Below are 25457 nucleotides of genomic sequence, written 5' to 3' on the forward strand. Positions count from 1 at the left end.
GGGCAGTAGGCTGAGAACCTCAGTGCATCCTAGGGTGGTGTCAGCTCTTCTTACCTGCCTGTGGAATGAGTATATTGTAGGCCATGTGCTTCTCTCACCTGTGTGTGATCATGTCATAAAATTAACAACAGCAATACATGGTCACTCTTTGCCAGGGATTTCAAAAGCATTCACTTTAAAAACTTCCAGTAACTTTCCGGTAGATATTATTACCTTTATTTTTAGAAATGAGGCTTCTAAAACTCCAAGATGCTAAATTCCTTACTCGGGATCACATAACTAGCAGCTGGTACAAATCTCATGCCCTTTTCACGAGTCACTCTTCCACAAGAACACTTTGTCTGCACACATGGCTGGGCAAGCGCTCTCTGATTCCTCTTGGTTTTTATGGCGTCCTGTCTGCAGTCTGATAGCTATTTCTGTTTTCCTAACTTATCCTCAACTCATCTGTAGGCTTAGGCTCTAATGCTGTTTAGTAAGAGATTGTTGAGAAGCAAGGCTAACAGAATGAAGGGGAAGTGGAAGATGAAAGTTGCCAGTGACTTAGGAGGCCAGCAAACACTTGCTTCTTTCTTTTCTTGGATAATTTTGTTTCCTTTATCCTCAGTATTTTCAAAGCAGAATAATGTAAAAGGTCATATCTAGAAACTACCTTTTAATCATGTTTCTGCTAGTTCCTCTCTCCCTCCTCTCACTTTTTCTTTCACTGTCCCTCCTTTCAGGTTTTTCTATGATAGGGACTTAAGTATTCACAAGCTCAGAACAAAACTTTTGGGATTTTTTAGCCTTGATGTTTTTTCAGATGCCTATATCCTCAAGATATGGCTGTTTATATTACAAAGCTGTAGTAATCAAAACAGCATGGTACTAGTATAAAAACAGACACATTGACAAATGGAATAGGATAGAGAGTCCAGAAATAAACACACACACACACACACACACACACATCTGTAGTCAATTGACTTTTGACAAAAGTGGCAAGCACACACAATGGGGAAAGGATGGTCTCTTCAAGAAATGGTGTTGGGAAAACTGGCCATCCACATTCAGAAGAATGAAATTGAACCCTTATCTCACATCATAAACAAGAATCATCTCAAAATGGATTAAAGTCTTAAATGGAAGGCCAGAAACTGTAAAACTACTTGAAGAACACATAGGGAAAAACTACTGCACAGTATTGATTTGGGCAGTGATTTCCTAAATGTGACCCCAAAAGCACAGGCAAAAAAGTAAAAATAGATCAAAGGGATTGCATCAAACTAAAAAGCTTCTGCACTGCAAAGGAAACAGCAGAGTGAAGAGGCAATCTACAGATTGGGAAAAAATATTTGCAAATAATGCATCAGGTAAGGGGTTAATATCCAAAATAAATAAGGAACTCAAACTACTCAATAACAAGAAAACTAATAACCCTATTTAAAAATGAGCAAAGGACCTAAATATACATTTCTCAAAATATATGTGTGTGTGTGTGTGTGTGTGTGTGTGTGTGTATACAGGCCAAGCATGTTGGCTCACCCCTGTAGTCCCAGCACTTTGGGAGGCTGTGGCAGGTGGATTGCTTAAGCCCAGAAATTTGAGACCAGCCTGGGCAACATGGCAAAACCCCATCTCTACAAAAATACAAAAAAGTATTCAGGCATGGTGGCACATGCGTGTAGTCCAGCTACTCAGGAGGCTGAGGTGAGAGGATCACCAGAGCCTGGAGAGGTCAAGGCTACAATGAGCCGTGATCAGGCCACTGCACTTTAGCCTGGGTGACAGAGCGAGACCTTGTCTTTTTTTTTAAAAAAAGACAGATGGCCAATAGATACATAAAAAAAGTTCAACATTCTTAATCATGAGAGAAAACCACAATGAGATATCACCTCACACCTGTTAGAATGGTTATTATCAAAAAAGATAAAAGATAACAAGTGTTTGATGAGGAGGTAGAGCAAAGGGAACTCTCATATACTGTTGGTAGAAATGTAAATTCATACAGCCATTTTAGAAAACAGTAGGGAGGTTCCTCAAATAGCTAAAAATAGAGCTACCATATGATCCAACAATCCCACCACTGGGTATCTATCCAAGGCAACGGAAATGAGTACAGTGAAGAGATGCCTGCACTCCCATGCTCTCTGCAGCATTATTCACAATGGGAAAGATGGAAACAACATAAATGCTCATCAAAGGATAAATGGATTTTTTAATGTGATATATATACACAATGGAATACTGTTCGGCCTTTAAAAACAACACAATTCTGTCATTTAGAACAGCATGGATGATCGTAGAGGACAATGTGCTAACTGAAATGAGCCAGGCACGGAAAGATAAATATCACATGATCTCACTTACTTGTGGAATCTAGAAAAATTGAACTCATCGAAGTAGAGGAGAATGGTGATTACTAGAGGCTGAGGTGGTAGGACGTGGATAGAGAACAAGGAAAATGCTGGCGAATGTATACAAGTCTGTTAGATGGAAGAAATCAGTTCTGGTGATCTATTGTATAGCAAGGTGACTATAGTTAATAGTAATGTATGTCTTTCTAAATTAATTTTTTAAAGTGGATTTTAAATATTCTCACCACAAAGAAGTGTGTGTGGTGATGGATATGTTAGCTATCGTGATTTGATCATTCTACAGTGTATTCATGATCAAAAAATGTCACATACCCAATACATGTATACAATTATTACATCTCATAGAAAAACAAATACTGCATGTTCTGACTTCTAAGTGGGAGCTAAGCTATGGGTATGCAAAGACATGCAGAGTGGTATAATGGACATCGAAGACTTAGAAGAGGCAGGGTGGGCAGGGGGTGGGGAATGACAAACTGCCTGTTGGGTACAACGTCCACTACTCAGGTGATGGGTGCACTAAAGCACCCAGGCTCCACCACTATGCAATTAATCCATGTAACCGGAAACCACTTGTACCCCTAAAGCTATTGAAATAAAAAAAATTGAAATTAAACAAATCATTGTTTGCCAATCAAAAATTTAAAAATAGAAAAATTTAAAGACGATGTGGTTCTTTAAGCTCCTGCTTCTGCCAGGCTGGGTCTATCTCACACCTGCATGGCCTCTTTACCTTTTTCTTTGCCACCCAGTGTTTCTCTAGTCAATGATGTGGATTATTAGTTAATAAACACTGAGTTTAATAAAACCAAAAACAGTGATATTTACAGCCATACAGTTGTTGGTGGAGTTCAGCCATCTGACAGAAATTTCTTGAGTACCTACCACGTATGTAGGCACCTACTATGTTCGAAGGCACAGGTCTTGGAACTGTATCACGGTGTAAGATAGTCACAGTTTCTGCTGCACAGAGTTTTACAATCTCTGCAACTCGGGGAAAAGGAAACAGGCAATTGCAGGATTTTGTGGTGACTTCTGTGATGAGAATATCCAGGGCCAGGAAGCAATTGATCTTTTATCCATGGAACCAGGAAGAGTTTTCCGGAGCAAGTGCTGTCTCAGCAGGCACTGAAAGCTGAAGCTGTGGCAGCAGCTTATGAATTATGCTCCCTGCATCTTCCCTTTGTCTTTCTCCAGTGGTTTCCTAACCCAACAGAGAGGTCCTCTGCTCCAGACCCTCCAATGGCTTTTCAGCTCCCTTAGAAAAAAGAACAAAGTCCTTCCAGTGGCCTATAGCACTGGATGTGGTCTGTCCCCCTGACCTCTCTGGCTCCATCCCTTTCAGGGCTCCTCCTCGCCCTGTCTGCTCCAGCCACTGGCCTCCTGTTGTGCCTTGAACCCACCATGTCTCAGGCCTTTGCATTTGTTCTTCCCGCTGCTGAAGTGCCCGTTCCCCAGATAGCCATGTGGCTTGCTGCCTGGTCTCAACCTCTGCTCCAATGCCACCTTTGCAAGGAGGCCTTCAGTGACCACCCTATTTGGAATTTACTGCAACCCATTCCTCACTCTTTGCTGGTGTTCTCTGCTGCTTTTTCCATGATCCATTTTTTCTCCCCTGCACTTACCACATTCTGATGTGTAACGTATTTACTTGTTTACTGTCTGTTTCCTCCTCCTGGGATATAAGCTTTATGAATGCCTGGGACATAGCAGATGCTCAATAGGTATTTTTTAAATGCTGATTAAATACAATGAGTGGTAGGCAGGTGGAAGTAGAAGGGAGGTTGTCGCAGGCACAGGACAACGCAAAAGCCTGGGAGTTGAGAGTATGCAGCACTTTTAAGAACCATCATTCTGAGCAAACTATCACAAGGACAGAAAACCAAACACCGCATGTTCTCGCTCATAGGTGGGAATTGAACAATGAGAACACTTGGACACAGGAAGGGGAACATCACACACCGGGGCCTGTCGTGGGAAGAGGGTAGGGGGGAGGGATAGCATTAGGAGATATACCTAATGTAAATGACGAGTTAATGGGTGCAGCACACCAGCATGGCACATGTATACATATGTAACAAACCTGCACGTTGTGCACATGTACCCTAGAACTTAAAGTATAATAAATAAATAAATTTTTTAAAAACTGAAAAAAAAAAAAGAACATGAGAAGTCAGTCTCTGGGGCTAGAGCTAAAGTTGAAGGAGGAAGTCATGAGAGGGAAGGCTGGGGAGGAGGCTGGGTCATTCATGGCCTTTGAAAGCTCTGTTAAGAACCATTGATTTTTAGATCTCACAAATAAGTGAGAACGTGCAATGTTTGTCTTTCTGCAAAAGATGTGAAAGGCCAGAAAAACATGAAGAGATTTGCATTTCAGAAAGATGCCTAGTTTCCTGGTGAATGTACTGGAGGGGATGAGCGTGGAAAATTAAGACCAGAAGCTTGCCATAACAATTCAGGCATGAAATGATGAAACTTTTGAACTTAGGATGTTGGCAGAAGTGAGCAAGTAGCATCAACAGTCTGGATAGGAAAGATGGGAAAATGTGATGACTCAAGGATGATGCCCTAGTTTCTGGTTTGGGGAACAAGGCAAATAATGCTTCCATTCTCTAAGGGAAAGAGGGAAAAGGCAGAGAACAGGGAGCAGATGATCTAGGGTCACCATGTGCAGTTGTGCAGGCTGTGCACTGCTCAAGCTCTCCTAGCTGGCCGAGGGGAAGGAGTGGAGACTGGAATCCAGCCGTTCTTTTTTTTTTTTTTTTTTTTTTTTGAGTGGGGTCTCGCTCTGTTGCCCAGGCTGGAGTGCAATGTTGCGATTTCGGCTCACTGCAACCTCCACCTCCCAGGTTCAAGAGATTCTCCTGCCTCAGCCTCCCAAGTTGCTGGGACTATAGGCGTGTGCCACCACTCCAGGCTAATTTTTTGTATTTTTTTGTAGAGACAGGGTTTCACTGTGTTAGCTAGGATGGTCTCGATCTCCTGACCTCATCATTCACCCACCTCAGCCTCCCAAAGTGCTGGGATTTTAGGCATGAGCCACAACGCCTGGCCCCAGCCTTTCTTCTACTCACCAACTTTGTATCCTGGCCCGGAGCTGCATCTCTCTAATTACCACAAAGGCACCATATGGGCTAACCACAGCCTTGAGATTAACTTGATTGTGAACTTCTTGCATATAAATTGTTTGTGGTATAACCAAAATAGAAATGTCTATTAAAGTGTTAGATGAACAGGTCTTGAACCCTAGTGAAAGATCTGGGCTGGAGGTACAGATGTTGAAGTCATCTCCTTGTTGAAACCGTGAGTAGATGACATCTTCTGGGAAAATCATGAAAAGAGAATAGGGTTGGTGTTCAAGGGATAAAACACAGTGTGGATCACATCTTCGCTTGTTATTTTATGGACATTTGCTGGAAACAAAGCACCTTAGTCAACACGACTGAATTATCTCATTGGACAGATAGGATGATTCATGATGCTATTGCATGACTCTGGGGGTAAAGAGTGTATGTCTGTTTTTCATCATAGAATTATTAAGATAAACAGACCAATTAAATCTGTAGAAATCTCACAGAGAGCCTTCTTGGTATATCTGGAGCCTCTTTTAAAGCCCATAGAGAGAGCTTCTTGTTTCAACATAGCCAAGATGTGCAGTGCTATGATTGTCCTCCTTGGAGGTATCACATACATCAAGTGTATGTTTTAATGTTTATTCATTTACTCTTTTAGTATTCCATCTGCAGTGAACCTCTAATAGAACTGTCTAACCCTGGAGCCAGTGGATCCTTGTTTTTTGTGACCAGTGATGATGAATTTATCATCAAAACAGTTCAGCACAAAGAAGCTGAGTTTCTTCAGAAGCTCCTGCCGGGCTATTACATGGTAAGGAACTGCACATCATGAAAGCTTCTACTTGAAGTTTAATTACTTTCCTCAACAGTTTTTTTCTGTTGTTTTTTCAATGACTCAGGCATGTTTCTTTCTCTTTGGTAAGCTTTATTCTGCATTTAAAGTATGCTATGACATTCATTGAATAGATGTTTTAAAGTAAACTAGAACTGAATGGCAGAGCATAGTTGTTGAATCCCACAATCCTGAGTTCAAATCCCAACCCAGCCAATAATTACTTGTGTGACCCTGAGTAAGCAGCATAACTGGTGAGCCTTAGCTCCCTCAGTCTTTGAAAGCTGAGAAAGACTTATCTTACATAGTTGTTGTGATAAAGCAAGGATACAGGATATATAATAAAGGAAAGATAAAGGAAGCAATGCGTTGCAAAGCTCTTTGCAGCCAGTACGCAGTAATCGTACAAATGGTTAACTTTCATTGTTCGCTTATTACATGTTAAGCAAGGCCTTAAGTGCTTTGCATTCATTAACTCATTTAATCCTCACAGCAACCTTGGATACTACAATGATCACCATTTTATAGAAGAGGTAATTGAGGCAAAGATAAATTAAGTAACTTGCCATGGGTGATTCAACTGGAGAGCTGCAGAGCTGGTGCTACAGAAGCGGAAAGGGCTCCAGAGAATGCATTTTTCACCCCTACACTAATACACCAGCACATATTCTATGTTAGCTCTTCCCAGCTACTAGACTTCAGAATTTATAATTTCATAGGTAAATATGATAATATGAAAAATCACCTTTCATGTAATCTTTTAGAGACAAAGGAACAGTAACCTAGCCTGGATGGATTTACTATACATTTACTCCAAAATTTTCAAAACTAACCCCACTTTTCCTAAATCGTCCAGTCATTTTCATACCTCCAGTTTCATTGTACTTTCATAACAGTTATTAATTTTCTATGATTGGAAGGGCTACATGAAGCTGTCTGGATTTCAGAAGCTCAAGTTCTGCCAGTCACTTGCTATGAGTGGTGATAAATGTCATCTTTATTTTTAAAAATTCATTCATGAGATGCCATGTAATCATTTTATGTAAAAATATAATTTTATTCCAAAATCTGCTAGACACAGCATTAAATACTTAAATTAATCTCATATAGAAGTATAGAAATCAAAAATCTCAATAAAAATCTTAGTGGCCTGCAGGCAGATTTTAAAAGATTTCAATGCTGAACAAGTATTTTTTTTTTTTTAGAGAAAACAGAAAATATATAAAAGCCAAAAAAAATTCAACTAACTATAGTTTCTTTCCTAGAAATACATATTACTAAAATTTGGTATATGTGCCTTCAATTATACTTTGTTTGTGCACACATTTTAAAATTATCTGAAATTAGGATCAAATTGATATAATACTATTTTATAACCTGCTTAATTAGTAAATCTTAAAATTCCATAATTCTGAGCTCAGATATACTTGTCCTCTTGTAAAACTGCATTGGCCATATGTGACTACTTATATTTAATTAAAATTAGAAAAAAAGTTAAGAGCCAGGCATGGTGGCTCAACCTGTAATCCCAGCACTTTGGGAGGCCAAGGTGGGTAGATCACTTGAGCCCAGGTGTTCAAGTCCAGCCTGGGCAACATGGTGAAACCGCATCTCTACAAGAAAAATAAAAAATTATCCAGGCATGGTGGCACACACCTGTGGTCCCAGCTACTTGGGAGGCTGAGAAGTGGAAGGATCACTTGAGCCTGGAAGGTTGAGGCTGCAGTGAACTGTGATCAAGCCACTCCAGCATGGGGGACAGAGCAAAACCCTGTCTCAAAAAAAAGAAAAATTAAATTTAGCTGAACAAGTGGTTTTATCCCAATTATGTAAGCTGGTATAACAATATAATCCATCCCATTAACAAGAAAAAATGTGAACATCATGTGGTTACCCAAATAGATGAGGAGAAGCTAAGGCCCTCAAAATTCAACATCTTTGCTTAATTAAAATTCTAAAAAGTCGCAGGGGAGTTTTTTTAAAAAAAAACATAGTAAATAAATGAATACACGAGTTGTACATTTATCAGTCTTCCAAAAGTTCATGTAATAGCTCATGGAGAAAAACAAGAATCCTTTCTCTAGAAACAATAGGAATAGACCAGAATGACCCTCCCATCAATAGTCCTTTCTGATAAATTTGCTAGAAATTCTGGCATTGAGTCTTGAGTACAAAAAGAAATACAAAATAAGTACAAGCACTGTTCTCTTTAAATGACAGAATTCAAAATGAGCAAACCTTCAAGAAAATAAATCAGGAATTTCTAGAAGTGATATGACTGTGGCAGATTTGCAGGATAAAAAATAAATCTACAAAATCCATTATATTCCATTATATAGATGATATAGAGTAGGAGAATATAAGAGAAAAAAGAGATCCTGTTCATGATGACAACAACTTATAATGAACATTATTAGAAAAATAAAGAAATAAGTAAATAAAGTCATGTGAGTACTGTAATTCTGATTGGGAAAGCAAGATATAGTACGTGGAAAACAAACAATAATCAGTTCAGAAAGAATGTAATAAGAAAAATGCTAAAATACTTGAATCTATAAAAACAAATGTTACAAACCCAATATGAAGGAAACTACAAAATGTTATTGAAGGACATAAAAAAGATCTGAAATAATGAAGAAATATGCATTGTTCCTGAACTCAGTATTGTAAAGATTTCAACTGCTCCCAAATCAACTTATAAATCCAGTCTAATTCCAAGCAAAAATTCTAATAGGATTTTTCAACATAGCTTGACAAAGCCGATTTCTGTGAAAGTGCGAGCAAGTCTCATTTGATGAATGTTTTTTAAAATGAACAATTAAACAGAAAGTTTGTAAGAATGGAGAAAACATTTTTGAAAAAGAAGAAAAACAGTAGGCCTGCTATAGCATATACCAAAAATCTGTAAGGCTGTAACTAATGTTAAGGATGTAGGACGAGTACAGTTTTAGGCAGATAAATTAATGGATTCAAATAAAGTGTTCAGAAATAGATCTATGTGAATTTGTCTACTTACTGTATTGACATGGGGGGATTTAAACTCAATTGGAAAATGTCAGACTGTTCAATAAGTATCCATTTGAGGAAAAAATTAAATTCTCTATTTCAGATCTTTCGCATACACACAAAATTAATTCCATAGGGAGTAAAGACCAACTGTAATGACCAAAACTATTAAAAATTTGGAAGAAAATAAAAGTTTATGACTTTGGGATATAAAAAAGCTTTGTTAAAAACAAAAAGCAGGCCGAGCGCGGTGGCTCAAGCCTGTAATCCCAGCACTTTGGGAGGCCGAGACGGGCGGATCACGAGGTCAGGAGATCGAGACCATCCTGGCTAACCAGGTGAAACCCCGTTTCTACTAAAAAATACAAAAAACTAGCCGGGCGAGGTGGCGGGCGCCTGTAGTCCCAGCTACTCGGGAGGCTGAGGCAGGAGAATGGCGTAAACCCGGGAGGCGGAGCTTGCAGTGAGCTGAGATCCGGCCACTGCACTCCAGCCTGGGCGACAAAGCGAGACTCCATCTCAAAAAAAAAATAAAAAGCAAACACACACACACAAAAATAAGAAACAAGTAAATAAATATGACCACATCAAAAGGCAACACATTTAGGCCAAGTGCAGTGGCTCATGCCTGTAATCCCAGCACTTTGGGAGGCCAAGGCAGGAGGATCACTTGAGGTCAAGAGTTCGAGACCAGCCTGGCCAACATATAGTGAAACCCCATCTCTACTAAAAATACAAAAATTAGCTGGGCGTGGTGGCACACACCTGTAGTCCCAGTTACTTGGGAAGCTGAGGCGGGAGAATCACTTGAACCTGGCAGGCAGAGGTTGCAGTGAGCCAAGATCATGCCACTGCAGTCCAGTCTGGGTGACAGAGCAAAACTCCGTCTCTCAAAAAATTTAAAAAAAAAATTTTTTTTAAAGGCAACACATTTATATAACAAAAAGTACCAGACACAAAATTAATATAAGCTCATTGAATATTTCTGGAATGAAATAAAGTGAGAGCAGTGGTTTTCTCAAATGTTGAGAATTGGGGGAAGAATCAAGGATAGCGGAGACACTTTTCATTGAATACATGCCCTTTTGTAAACTATTTTAATTTCTTATCTACTTCAAAAGGGAACAAAAATAGGTATGTATTCCCTTTTTTTTCTTTCTTTCTTTCTTTCTTTCTTTCTTTTTTTTTTTTTTTTGAAACGGAGTCTTGCTCTGTCACCCAGGCTGGAGTGCGGTGGCGCTATCTCGGCTCAGTGCAACCTCTGCCTGCCAGGTTCAAGCAATTCTCCTGCCTCAGCCTCCTGAGTAGCTGGGACTACAGGCATATGCCACCAGACCAGGCTAATTTTTTGTATTTTTAGTGGAGACAGGGTTTCACTGTGCTAGCCAGGCTGGTCTCGAACTCCTGACCTCATGTTCCGCCCGCCCCGGCTTCCGAAAGTGCTGGGATTACAGGCATGAGCCACAGCGCCTGGCCTCCCTATTTTTTTAAGTAATAAAAAAGACAACAGACTGGAAGAAACTACCCCATATAGATGAGAGAAATGATAAATATCCAGAATATATCAAGAATTTCAACAGTGACAAAAACCTACAGAGAAAAAATGAGCAAAATTATCTTTAAGGTGACTAAAAATACATAAATAATCAGTGGCATTCAAATTTTTAAAAACAGGTTTCCATTTTTCACTAATCATGCTTACAAAGATTTTAAAGTTTGGGTACTATTCAGCACTGGTAAGAGTGATGGGAAAATCTATGTACAATCTTACATAGTGTGGTTGTAAATTGGTCTGCCATTTTGGAAGACAGTTTTGCAGGAGCTATTAAAATTTTAAATGTTCATCCCTTATACCTTGGCAATTCGTTTTCTCTTTAGCTACCTTAGAGAATAGTCACTTATGGCACCAGTCAATTCCTTGCCTGTTTTTAGTTGGAGCCAATTTGGGACATTATGTCCAATTTCAATTCAGCCACTTTCACTGCCCTGAGTTTAGAATAATAAAATTGCTGTCCAATAAGCAGACTTAAGAAATAGATTAAAAACAGCAAAATTTTAGTAATGGACATTAATAAAGATAATCACATTCCATTTTTAATTATATCAGCATGAAAACACATCTTTAGTGGAACATTATTTTGTCAAAATAGAAGATTGTAAATATATTTTTCTTGTTTTGGTTTCTAGAATTTAAACCAGAATCCAAGGACTCTTTTGCCAAAATTTTACGGACTGTATTGTATGCAATCAGGAGGCATTAATATCAGGATTGTGGTGATGAACAACGTTTTGCCACGCTCCATGAGAATGCACTTTACATATGACTTGAAAGGCTCAACGTATAAGCGGAGAGCATCCCGTAAAGAGAGAGAGAAATCCAACCCCACGTTTAAGGACTTAGACTTCCTGCAAGACATGCACGAAGGGTTGTATTTTGATACAGAAACATACAACGCGCTTATGAAAACACTGCAGAGAGACTGCCGGGTAAGGAAGTTTGATTGTTGTGATTTTCTTTGAACTCTGTGCTCGTGTAAACTGTGGCTGCCACTTATTGAAAGCATAGAAATAAGGAATGTCCAAAGTGGCGGACATGTGGAATCCTATCTTTCCCAATCCTGGTGCCAAGCCATGCTTCCCTGATACTGAAGGAATTGGTAAATGATAAGGGAGTTATCTAGAGTCCTTAACCTACATCTCTGTTGTTTATTTATAATTAATAAGCTAAGTCAGCTTTCTTTGATAAAATGAAACAAGAAAGCCTTGTTTTCTTTTCTTTCTCCACTATGGGGAAGATAGTTTAACTAGAAAGAAATAGAATTTTGGTTTAACGTAGTGTTGAGTAAGAAAAGCCATATAGAAATCTTGGAAGAAGTAGGACTCGAATTTGGGAGACACGTTTAGAGAAAACGTACTTGGGATTAATAATGGCTCCCTAGAGATCAGCATGGATGCAAAACTATGACGTGAGCAGAACGTTTGCTGAAATTATTTTTTGTGGTCTGAATAAGAGGTGAGCAGGAATGAAGCTTGCCAATTAGGGCAGACACCATTCCCTGCAAACTTAGCTGGAGTGATTGTCCAAAGTGTGGAGGAATTCCCCCAAGCCGCTATGCTTAAAAAAAAAAAAAAAGAAAGAAAAACTAAGGGAAGATTTTTTCTAACATGGTGAAAAGAGACAAAAATTGTTTTGGAGAAAAGACAAATGCAGTGCTAATAGCTTCTGAAGGATAATGATCATGGGAGAACCGTCCAGCCACTTGGCTAAGGTGGGTAGTGGAGGTGGGCAGAAAGCACGATGGCACAGGCTGTGGTTTTCTGTGCTTTCCATGGGCCTGGACGGATGACCCATGTTGTTATAGGGGAGGGGGGACACTTCTCTGCCGGACCCGAACTCACGTGAAGGTGAGGAAGACAGTCTGACACCCCTTCTAAGGTATAAAGCAGGGAATTTTCACTAAAGAACGCAGGCCTACTGTTTCTGTTTTTTTGTTTGTTTGTTTGTTTTTCTTCCTTTCTACTTGTTACAGCTTGCATGATTGTGCACAAAAATGTGTCCTTAGAATTGTTTTTCTTTATTGACAGAGATGTTACTTCTATTGTTTAGCTACCATTTATTGAATGCTTATAGTATGCCAGGTTAGTCTAAGATTTTTTAATGCATCATTTCACTTAATTACCTCAGCACCTCTTTGAAGTCAGTACTATTCATACTTCCATTTTCATTGCTGAAGAATTGGGTTCTTAAAGAGATTCAGAAACTTATCCAGATTACTTAGCAAGTCAATGACAGAGCCCACATGTGTTTGGGTACAAAGGTATGTGCTTCTAACAACTAAAACTTAAAGGTTCACTCTGAGGATTCTTTTTTAATTATCTTTTCAGAACTCAGGGAAGGAACAGTAGGAACCAAGCAAACAGACAAACAAAAAACGTCCAGCAGATATTCAGATATCTGAGTGGATTTGAGTGATGCATATTTTTCTAGTCAAAAAACGTAAAAACAAAACACACATATTTTAGTAGAAACTTTTTCCTGTGTTTTTTCTGCCCTTTACAGAATGTAGGTAAAAAGTGACTCTCAATTCCCCAGAGTCTAGTGTCAGCCTCCCCAGTTTTAGGTTTGCTTTCTCTTGTGTGTGCTTCTTGCCCCTTTAGTATGGAAAGCCTTTATCTGCTGCCTTCTAATACCACATGCTTCTCTGCCAGAAAAAAAAAAGGCAAATGTAAAAGAGCCATTACTCAGGATTTGTCTATTTATTAGCGTTTCCTGAGCTCAGGACTGAGACCGCGAGGTCAAACCAAACTTTTCATCACGAATGAGACCCTGGAGATTTGCCTTTTATTTTTTATTCTCTGGCAGGTTTATTGTTCTAAGGAACATAAAGGTCAAGGTAGAGGTATCCTGAGCCTTACTCCCTCTTACTCACTGCGTTTGAAGTTGTACAAGACACAGATCATGGACATTCTTTAAAATATGTACATCTGCCTTGAGAAAGGCTTCTCTTGGGATGGTATGGGAGTGTGTAAATGCTGAGCTGTAGGGGAACTCAGCTTCCTTCCCTGATCAGTCCTGACCATGACCAAGTCCTCTGGGATCTGGATTCAGCAGCTGCTGCTCTGAGCAGAGCTGCCTCAAGCAAAGCGTATTTCTGGAATGGTGAATATTAATATTTAATAGTCAAGGGCCTCTTAGTAAATCATATGAATGCTGTGAACTGTCCTCCCCACAAAAGATGCCCATCCTCGTGATGGATCATGAATCTCTTGGAGCCCGTTGTTCCTCCTCTTCCTCCCCCAAGGCTCAGAATCCCCTTCCTAGAGTTACGTCTCTCTCTTCAGGTCATCCTCTGAAGGGCCAACTCACTGGATGACTGCAGTAGGATATGTGGTTGACATTGTCCCACTATTGCCTTTGCTTTGCAGAGCTGAGCCTCTGTGCTGGCTGAGGGACTGCAGAGACCCAGAGGGGCTGCAAGGTTGGTCTGAGCTGAGGCCAGCACCTATCAATCAGGAGTCTTTTCTGCTAAAATGCCTGTTAGACAGTATGGCTAAGGCTCTGGAAACAAACCAGTTAGAGGAATGTATTACTGTGTCAGCACCCCAGGCAGAGAAGGGTGAACTAGACCCATATTAGGATATATGCTTCTATTCACTTATCAGCACATATTGCAAGCACACTACATGCCAAGCATGAGGTGCATGACCTTTATTTTTTATCAATTGCCATACAGTCTAGTATGTGCAATGATATTATATTGTGAGGATTAGAGTAGGGAACATTGTAGCTTGCTTTTAAAGGATGAGAAGCTTTCTCCGGGTAGGCAAAGCAGTAGAAGCATATTTCTAGGAAAAGAAAATAGGTATGAAACAATGGGTGTGAAATAGCACAACGTGTTCTGGGAGCTATAGTTGTTCGGTTTGGGGGCAGTTAATAGGGAGAGCATGTGGGGCAGAAGAGGAAAGTGGCCACATAATATGAGAGCCACATATTGTCAGAAGACCCTTTCTGGTGGTGCCAGGGAGCTCTTAAGGGCTTAGCAGTAGCAAATCCAAGAATCCCAGACCTTTGGACCCCAGCTTCTTTGTTGTTCCCAGACAGATTTGTTAAGCCTCTTAACCTATGGCTGACCTCTCCCTGCTTCTTGGTGCCCCTACCTCTCCTTTCATATTTTGGCTTGACATCTCAGACCCCAGGATTCTATTTCCTTTAGCGTGAGTGCTGGCCGGAAGGGCCAGCTTGACCAACCTTATTCCCCGCTCCCCGTGGACTGCTTCCCTGACTGCCAATCAGAGCTGCTGTTTCTGAGCTCTGTGTCTGAAAAGACCTGAACAGCCTCATCTTGCACTGAGTCCTCCTGACACATGCCATCTTCTCCTGGCATCTTTGTGGCAACCCCTGAGTCCCTTTGCCTGGCTTCCCCAAGCCCAGTCCCAGATTATCTCCGTTTTGAATCACTTCAGACTATTTGGAAAGTTGTACTGGTTGTCCTCCTATCAAGAGTCATTTGTGTAACAAAAGTACATTTATATTGCAGTGAGTTTTCCCATGGAAGCAATGTTGTAAATGGTCATTAGACTTTTTCTCTTTCCAACTTTTATTTTAAGGTCAGGAGTACATGAGCAGATTTGTTACATGGGTAAATTGTTATAAGGATTTGGTGTACAGATTATTTCATCACCCAGGTAATAAGCGTAGTGCCTAATAGGTAAATTTTCCAACTTCCTACCCTCCTCCTCCCCACCTCCACCTTCAGGTAGGCCCTCGTGTCTGTCGTTCGCTACTTTATGTCCATATGTACTCAATGTATAGCTCCCATTTAGAAGTAAGAGCATGCAGTATTTGGTTTTCTATTACTGTGCTAATTCACTTAGAATAATGGCCTTCAGCTCCATCCATGTTGCTGCAAAGTACATGATTACACTCTTTTTATGGCTACGTAGTATTCTGTGTTGCATATGTACCATATTTTCATTATCCAGTTCACGGTTGATGGGCATCTAGGTTGATTCTATGTCTTTGCTATTGTGAATATGGACTTTATTTTATTAGCACTGACCCTGGTCTTCTTTAGGAGTGTGTACTGTCTCTCCAGCGAGACTTTAAATGTCTCCAAGGGCAAAGCTCATTCTTTACACCTCTCTGCAGCTGCGGCACCTGGCTTATTCTATACACTCAGTACGTGTTTCAAGATTGTAATTGAAAACTCTTTTGAATTGAAAATCCATGTATTAATTTTAAAAGAACAATTAGGATCTATTTTTGTATTCATTGTAATTTACCATGATTATTTTTTCTCTGACATAAGTTATCTATGTAAAATCTAGAATCCCATATCATTTAATTAATTTGATAAATTATATCCTGAAATATTTATTAATAACTCTGGGAAATGACTTTGAGACAAAGTATATTAGTGAGAACTTGTGTTTACAACCCAAATATTTTTACTCTTTCAAGTGAGAGTCATTTCAGAGACAGTCTTGATAATTAATGACCTAATTGACTTATTTTACATTTATTATCTTTTTCGTTGAGCCGCAAGTTAATTTTTAAAGAGTGTGGAACCAATTTTCTTTTTTCACACAAATGACTGTAACCATAAATATTAATAGGTTCTCAGAATTTAATGAAACCAGTCTGAAGAATACTGAAGCTTTCTGATGTGCAAAGAGGGATCTTTCTATGTAAGGCAAGCTCTAAATTTATGGATCAGATTCTTATATCAGCTATGGGCATGTTTGCATGGGTTACAAAATGGGTTATTTTATATAATACTTAATTTAACATTATGGCTATTGCTTACCACTCAGCTATAATTTTGCTAGGAGTAAACTTTTTACGTTTTGTTCAGATAGTTTATTTTCTTTTTTTTGATATTGCTTGCCTTCTCAGTTATCACTGGGGAAGAAAAAGTGCTTTAGACCTAATAGAAAGGAGAGGTACATATCCTGAAGGTAGGAATACTTCAATTTAAACTATCCTCTAATCAATAAGGAATTCGATTTTGTGTTTAGACTTCAATCAAAACATGAAAAGGGTGCAGGGACATCATTGACTCCACACCTAAATTACTTGTTTTGTTTTTGTTTTTGTTTTTGTTTTTTGAGGTGAAGTCTCATTTTGCTGCCCAGGCTAGAGTGCAGTGGCATAATCTCATCTCACTGCAACCTCCACCTCCCAGGCTCAAGCAATTCTCCTGCCTCAGCCTTCCAAGTAGCTGGGACTACAGGCGTGTACCACCATACCCAGCTAATTTTTATATTTTTAGTAGAGATAAAGTTTCACCTTGTTGGCCAGGCTGGTCTCGAACTCCTGACCTCAAGTGATCTTCCCGCCTCAGCCTTCTAAAGTGCTAGGATTACAGGTGTGAGCCACCATGCCCAGCCAAATCCTCTGTGTTTCAAAGTGTGTTTTACAAATGCTGTAAACCCATGAGATATTTGATTTGCTCCATTGTCTTAAAATTACGAGTTTTTTCTATCTATAATAGTTTGATATCACAGCAGTATAAGCATAAGGCAAAGTTAAAGTTGGTGAACAAATAAAACCAACTCATAGAATCAAAGATTATTTGAGCTGGAAGGAATCCTAAGATTTCCTAGGAAACAGTAAAAGAATGCCTTCTACTCTCTGGTCTGAGAAAAAATGATTTTGGACTTACCTAGCCAAGCCAGGTTTTATTGTGAGAACAGAAATAATGACATCATCATATCATGTGTGCAAGGGCTTTATAAATTTTTCTACCTGTAAATTTTTTTACTTCGTATTTTGAGATAATAGATTCACATGCTATTGGAAGCAATAACACAGAGAGATATCACATACCCTTCACCCAGTTTCCCTCAGTGGTAATATCGTGCACAATCTTGCACAACCTTAGTACAGTATCACAATGAGGAAATTGACTTTGATACAACCTACTGATGTTTTTCAGCTTTTTTCAGATTTCACAAGTTTTACATGCACCTGTGTGGTGGGGCAGGTTCTGTGCAATTTTAGACATACATAGATTTATATAACCACCACCATGGTCAAGTACAAAACAGTTCTTTCTCAAAGATGCTAATGGTACCCTTTTATAGCCACAGCTACCTCCTTCCCTGACGACTCCTTCCTAATCCTGTGCAATCACCAATCTGTTTTCCATCTCTATAATTTTGCCATTTCGAGAATGCTGTATAAATGGAATCGTACAGTATATAACCCCTGAGATTGGCTTTTTTTTTTAACTCAGTATAATGCCATTGATATTCATCCAAATTATTGCCTGTATCAGTAATGTGCTCCTTTTGATTGCTGAGTGATATTTCTTGGTATGGATGTATCACAGTTTAACATTCACCCACTGACAAACATGTGGGTTTTTTCTAGTTTTTGAGTGTTACAAATAAAGCTGCTGTGAACATTTGTATACTGCCTTTTGCGTGAGCATAAGTTTTCATTTCTCTGGGATAAATGCCTAAATTCAGTTTCTATGTCATATGGTAAGTGCATGTTGAATTTTTTAAGAAATTGCCATACTCTTTTCCAGAGTGGTTGCACCATTTTACATTTCCACCAGCAGTGGATGAATGATCCGTTTTTCTCCTTATCCTCGCTAGCATCTGCTGTTGTCACTATTTTTTATTTTAGCCACTCTGATAACTGTGTATTTAAGTCTCTTGCTAAAAAATTACTTGAGTATATGCCCCAGAAAAGCAAAAGATAAATCTAATAAAGCAGTTTGGGGATATAGAAAAGAGTGGTGAAAAGACAGCAGAAAAGCTCAATGGTTAAGTTTAATGCCTGGTAATATGCCCGTGAGACTATGCAACTGACAAGATTCCTAAGAAAAGGCCTACGATACAGGAGTTTAACGTGTGTGTTTCTAATAATAAGCACTCCTGTGAGACTTCATCTAAATCTATTCTACAGCCATAGGTATTGCTTCATTATGTTGTAATTACTTGATTACATGTTTAACGTTTGCTACTAAAAATCTGCTCTGTGGGAACTGTGGAACCTCATTTTCCCAGTCTTAGCTCACTCCAGAGTTCTTACACAGTGTTTCTCTTGGTGTCAGTCTTCTGATGGAGCCTAGGAAGTAGCAACAGCAAACATTCTTGGAATAGTGAATCTTACCTAATCAATGAACATAATAAAAGCAGGTTTTAGTAATAACCTACACATGGCTCGTCTTGAAAGAACCAAAGTAAATCATGTCAACATTGTGAATTTGTGGATAATTGTTTGGAGTACATTTGTATTGCTCATTTGGCCAAGGTCTGTTAAAGGCCAGTAAATTACTAAATTGCAACTGTGTTAACCTCTTCATCCCTCAGTTTTTATTTAGGTGGCGACTGGTGTCCCCATTTAAGACCATCCTTACACCACAACTGTTCAGTAGTCTTGGGAGGGGCTGGTGCCACTTGCTGCAGCTTAGTTCTGCTGAAGGTGGGGAATGGAAATGAGCTGCTGGCAGTAACAGAAGGAACACAATAATCTGTGCAAGATAGTGTCAGGGTAGCTACAAAAATCAAAATACTCTATGTTGTTCACGCCTGACTTTCTACTAAGTAAGACAGTTCCCAGATTTTACAGAATATGCTCTTCTGGGTTTTGGTGGAGAGAGGGTTCCATCTTGGATATAACCTATAGATACCAAAGTAGCTTAACATGTAAAACAAATCATATGTAATATGTAATCATCAAATATGTATATACAATACAATACATAATACTTTATTTCTTGGACAATAAGGATGCATTTCCAAGGCTTACTTTATTTAGTGTGTTGGTTCAGGTAACATTTATTTAGACTTACTTTGAACCAGACGATCTATTACATATAGGTTCTCTCATTCATCTTCACAAAGCCCTGTGAAGTGAGTGGTATGATTCCCTTTTGACAGATAAAGAAGTGAATCCTCAGGAGAGGTTCAGCTTCTGCAGGTCCACAGAGCTCACAGTGCTGCATCCAGAATTTATACCCAGGTCTGTCTGACTCCAAACCCATGTTCTTTCATCATTACACTCTCCTTAAGGAGCTTATGTGTAATGGTGGTAAGGCCACTGAAATGAAAACATTAAGTAGTAACATGGACAGATACAGGCAGCATGGGCTAGAAGTGCTCAATGACTGGTCCCCTAACTCTGACAAGGAGTTGTAGGGGCAGATGCTGTAGGAGTCAGGAAGGGGCTCAATCCTAGTGGAGAGCTTGGTTTGGACAGAACAATGAGTTCATGAAATCTTGCAGCCTATTTCAAGGAAGGAGGAACAGAGGAACACAGTGCCAAGTGACTAAGGAACACAAAGTAAAATAAATAATCCAAACATTTAATTTTAAAAATTTAATGAAAAGCATAATCAAGCCCATTGACATTTGCCAACTGTTACCAAGGTACATGCACACGAAATCCTATTAAGTCAAAAGCGAGGCTTCCTTCTGAGCAATGCGATGGTTACAGGGGGGTTGATTGTTTTTGAAATCTTGCAGGGGAGGAGATTAGGGACTCGATGTGTGACGTTGAATCCTGTGTGAGCAGCTTTTGAGAATTCTGATTCACTACAGAAACGGAAGGATTATCAAGTCAGTAGTTTGCTTTTTTTTTTTTTTTAAACTCTCACTTCAAACCGAAGTATTATCGAAATCTCTACAGAAAGAATGAAAATGGGAGACTGAAAGTAATTTCCTTGGTTCTAAGAAGTAAACTCCTTTTCCTTTCTTCCTAAAAAGAGATATTACCTAAATATTGGAGAGTTGAAGCATTTCCTGAGTTTGTTGTTATATGTCTAGCAAGTTTTCGTTTTAAGTAACTTGTCCCACAGAACTTTATATATGCAATAATTCAAGTTAAGGAAAGCTAAAATCTTTGGGCTTATAAAATAGAACAATGCTATATCTACTACTTAGAGTTTCTGGCTTTTTTGTAAACAGAACCTACTGGTCTCTGATTAGATGACCCTAAGTGTAGGAGTAAGGTTGATATAGGCCCCAAATGGAAAGACCCACAAAGTATCTGGGGGAGGGAGCAAAGGGAAGGAAATGCCCCCATGGACCCCTCTCCTCCTCCCTGTTGAGAATCCTGGGAGTGCAGAGAGAACAGCTATGGCAGGAAGGGGAAGTGGCCACACGGGGCCTGATGATAGCAACTCTGGCTTTGAAGATGTCTCTGGAAAGGCTTTGAGGTTGGCTGCTGTGGATCTGGTTGTGGATTCTAACGTAAGCCAGTCATGCAGATTGTGATGCAAAACAGAGCAGGGTTGCCAACAGCCAATCCAAAGATGTAGGGGCGGCAAACCCTGGTGATTTACAAAATGCAGTTGAGGCTCCTTACCTTGGGAGGAACTTCTGGAAGCTGGTGAAGGACTGAGTTACAGAGATTTAAGGCATATTTGAGAGTTTCCAAGGTCCAGGAAAATATTACAAAGTTTAAAAAATGGTTCAGAAATGTGCCTTGTGATACATTACCCAGTGCATTGTATACTTTTCAAACATGACCTTGTCTTCCTCCCAGAAGCTTTCAACTTAGGCTTAAACAGTAAAGAGTAAAATCAGTTTGATTTTATAGGGCTTAATTTCATTCATTCAACATCCAGGGCACATTTATGGAGTACCCACGGTGCTGTAGGACCAGGGCCTGCATGTTATTTTGTGAAAAGTAAAGTACTTCTTTGGACATCCAGTGGTTCTGAACCTTTCAGAAAAGATCACCGCATACTGGCTTCTGAGACATTTGGGGCCACGTGTATGGCTCTTCATCCCTGTCAGTATCAGTCCGCACTCTTTACATGCCCTTCTACCCTGCAACTGAGTGTCCCTTTGATATCACCAGTGTTCTTCCTTCAAAAACATTTTTAAATTTAGTGTTTTTTAAATTTTGAGACAGAGTCTCACTCTGTTGCCCAAGCTGGAACGTGGTGGCATGATCATGGCTCACTTGCAACCCTCTCTCCTGGGCTCAAGCAATCCTCCCACCTTAGCTTCACAAGCAACTGGAACTACAAGCACATGTCACCACGCTCAGCTAATTTTTGTATGTTTTGTAGAGAAAGGGTTTCACCATGTTGCCTAGTTTGGTCTGGAACTCCTGGGCTCAAGCAATCCACCTGCCTTGGCCTGCCAGAGTGCTGGGATTACAGGTGTGAGCCACTGCACTCGGCCAAATTTAGTATTTTGATTGAGCAAGTATAACTATTCTCTCCTCATTTTTGTCCCTTCAAATACTGTACTTCTAAGTGACAAGGTAGAAAATGTTCATGGGGGGGATATCTCCCTCCATAAGAATGAAATGGCCAAGGCCACTCTGTCATGAATTGATATATGACATGCAACTTTTTATAAAAAGGATACATCTGCAAACCTTTTATAAAAAGGATATATCTGCGAATATATGCATCAGAAATATCTTTTAAAAGGGATGTGTACTTCACTGGACAGATCAGTTGTCCATAGCTACTAAGGCTGCAGAGAAGTTAAAACTGAATGTTTATTTAAAATGTCTTCATCCAGCCTTAATGCAAGCCTGGCTGGCTGGAATTATTCTACATCTCATTAACTTCCTCTCTTCATTTCTGCACACAAAGACCTCATTTGTAAACTTTGCCCATATTCAGCCAGCTCCAGATGTTCCAAAGACAAACCATTATAATGACCAACTCAGTGTTTGCTGCATTTTCATAAGCACCTGGTAATCTCTCTTCAAATGATGATGGGAGTTCTTTAGAAGCTGAGATTCTCCATCCTTTGACAGTCCTCCTTCTGAATTGGCTATCCAACTGTTTTTTTTTTTCTAGTTTGTTAGCAATTTCAGAAAGAGGTCAACAGTCACATTTTCAAAGATCAGAGAAAGCAGTGATTCCAGGTTGCAAATGTACTCTCTGTCCACTCAGATGTGCAGGCAAATGTAGTTACTTAAGTATCTATCAATACTTTTCCCTACTAGCATCCACTTCCTCAAACTTCAACTTATCAATTAATAACATTGCAGACTCTTCTGGTTTAGACAGTCACCTCTCCAGTTAAATACTCTCTTTATTCAAAGTTGAACTCTCTCAGGGTATGTGTGAACTGTCCCTGTTTTATCCTCCATTTTTTAGGTGAGCACCATTGGAAACATAGGGTCCTTGTCCCATGTGGACACACAGAGCTGAGAACATTGCCACAGACCTCCCCATACTTATGCATTCCATCTCTGCCTTAACTGTCGCCCTCATGCCAAGTGCGGCTTTCAACTGTGTCATGTTGAGCCACTCTTGTACCTTCTTTAGTTTTGATCATGTACATATATTATTATTCAAAAAGTAAAATAACTCAAGACCCCAAAGGATTTCTTTTTTCTGATGATACTTCTCAGAACCTGGATTTTCCATCACTTCTTTTAAAACTCACTCTGTAGGTATTTGCTGTTCTTACATATTGTTTCTCAATACTGATGGTGACTTTCCAGGCCTCAGATTTTTCCTGCTCTGTGAAAGTGTCAACAATCCTAGAGCATGGATCAGCCAAGTTTTCTTTAGCCTTAAACCACCACAGGAATCTCAGTTGATAAATTCTGCCTTATCTTCCTGCCAAATTAATTACGTGTTGTTCAGCAAACAGTTCCGAATTTTCTCTCTGCAGAAGGCTCTGTGCTAAGACCTGTGGGAGGTACAAAAAATGAATAGGATGTAGTCCTTTTTCTAAGAAGCTTAGAGTTTAAACACTAAGTCTAAACCATCGAGGTCTTATTTATCATGGACAGATTCTTCCATTCCTCTTCTCTTTCTTTGTCCATAAGAGTAACATGAAAGGGGAAGGGTAAGTACTTTTTGCTTTTTACTAAGAAAGGCAATTTACCAGAGTTGGTGAGCTGTAGCAGACAGTGGTGAGGGTTCCAGAATTTTACTTCACACATGGACGTGGATGTGGGGGCTTGGACCAAGTGTGGCCTCTGAGTCTTACGAGACAGCTGGCCTGTGCCTGGGCTCTCTGCTGTCATAGCAGTTAAGCCGCAATGAAGTAAATCACTCGTGGTAAAGCCAACAAGAAGATATATCATATAATGAGAAGGACGTGACATTTTAACATATTAGTTTTAAGCCTGTTTACAAAATAATTTATGAAGACATTTTTATTTGAAGAAATGAAGTGTTTATAAAGAAAACAAACCAAATTCATCCAGTGTAGGAATCCGGTGAATATATATATATATATACACACACACACACACATATTATATATATATACATGTATATGAAATCTTTTTAAATGATGGATGACTATTTTTAATGCATATAAGGTATATTTTTATTACTTCAAGTTTTTTAACTTAAAAAAAAAAAAAAGCCTTGATACAGGTTAATCCAGTACAGCCCAAGTTCTAAATCATGGCATAGACACCATGAAAAACACATTATTGCCAAAACTAGGCTAAGGATTTAATATTCATTTCATTCTGCTTTACCAGCCAAAATTGTATGGCTTGTCACAGCCTGTATTTTCTCATTATGACATTAGCAAAGAACACTGAGCTTTATTGAGGAAATTTAATTAAATTGAAAAGAAAGTGTTTGGCTCTAACTAAACTGACACAATACAAGGAATTCTAGAACTGTGCTCTGAGGGGTCTACTTTGTGAGGAATGTCAGGCCCTTGGATTCATTTTTCCCTCAACCAGTATTTTCAAAAATGTCTATTTGCATAAAATCTCCAGGACACTATTTTGAGTTTTCTTACATTATTGAATTAACAAAAATGTATTTGCCAATCATTAACTCCTTGTTCAGCAACTAGATACTAGGCCAACTGGAAACATTACTAGGACCCTTGGTACATCTTCCTCTCAGCTCCACAGTTTGTTAATTTGGTTGTTTTTCAGATCTTCTGTCAAAGATTGATCAAGTGAGATGGAACATAGCAAGTTTTCTGCTTTAACTTAACACTTTAGTTAAGATCCCAAATTATTAATTTCTGTTTTTTTCTCTGCCATCTCTAGCTCATCATTGGCAAAGAGTAAGTTAATGCTAAACAGGTATAGATATGCATTTTATCTAAGCATTTCAAAATAGCACACTAAACTTTAATTTTGAAAAGTTTATACAATGAAAATATATAAAAGTAGACCAAATATTGTAATGAATCCACATATACTCTGTGCTCTATTTTTAACTCATGGCCAATCTAGTTTTTTGTTTTTTTGGGTTTTTTTTACTGCCTCTCTTCCCATATAATTTGAAACACATCCGAGACATCACATCATTTTACTCGTATGTATTTTAGTAGGAATCCCTAAAAGCTAAGGGCTCCTTAAAAAAAAAAATACAATACCATTATAATGGATTAAAATATTAATAATTCTTACTAATCATCAAAAGTCAGTGTTCAGATTTCTAATTGTTTCAGAAATGACTTTTTGTGTTTTGTGGTTTGGATCAGGATTTAAATAGAATCTACTTGCTGAGTTCCTTGTCACTCTGCTTTTTTCATTTTGAAAATATTTGTTGACGATATTCGGTTGTTTATCCCAGAGCATCTGGATTTTGCTGATTATATCCCATTGTTTCATTTAACACGCTCCTCTCTTGTGTGTTTTTTCTGTAAATGAGTTGTAGGATCCTACAGGTTGAGTCAGATTTAGGTCTGACTTCATATTTGGTGTCTCCCCTCTTCAGGAGGCATATCATGTCAGAATGCCTTTCTTTCTGCCATGTTAGTACCTGTTGA

General features: G+C 39.1%; 1 protein-coding gene across 7 annotated transcripts in view; it reads left to right on the forward strand.

The window, feature by feature from the left end:
- The window catches only part of PIP5K1B (phosphatidylinositol-4-phosphate 5-kinase type 1 beta), a 306204-nt gene that overhangs the window by 179421 nt on the left and 101326 nt on the right, over positions 1–25457 (forward strand). For all 7 annotated transcript variants that reach the window (XM_050761235.1, XM_050761241.1, XM_050761234.1 and 4 more), the window contains 2 exons: positions 6090–6242; positions 11457–11756. In XM_050761235.1, the coding sequence (XP_050617192.1) occupies positions 6090–6242; positions 11457–11756 (453 nt within the window). The remainder of the gene's footprint in view (positions 1–6089; positions 6243–11456; positions 11757–25457) is intronic.

This window comes from Macaca thibetana, chromosome 15, assembly GCF_024542745.1.
Source record: "Macaca thibetana thibetana isolate TM-01 chromosome 15, ASM2454274v1, whole genome shotgun sequence".
NCBI classification, from domain to species: Eukaryota; Metazoa; Chordata; class Mammalia; order Primates; family Cercopithecidae; genus Macaca; species Macaca thibetana.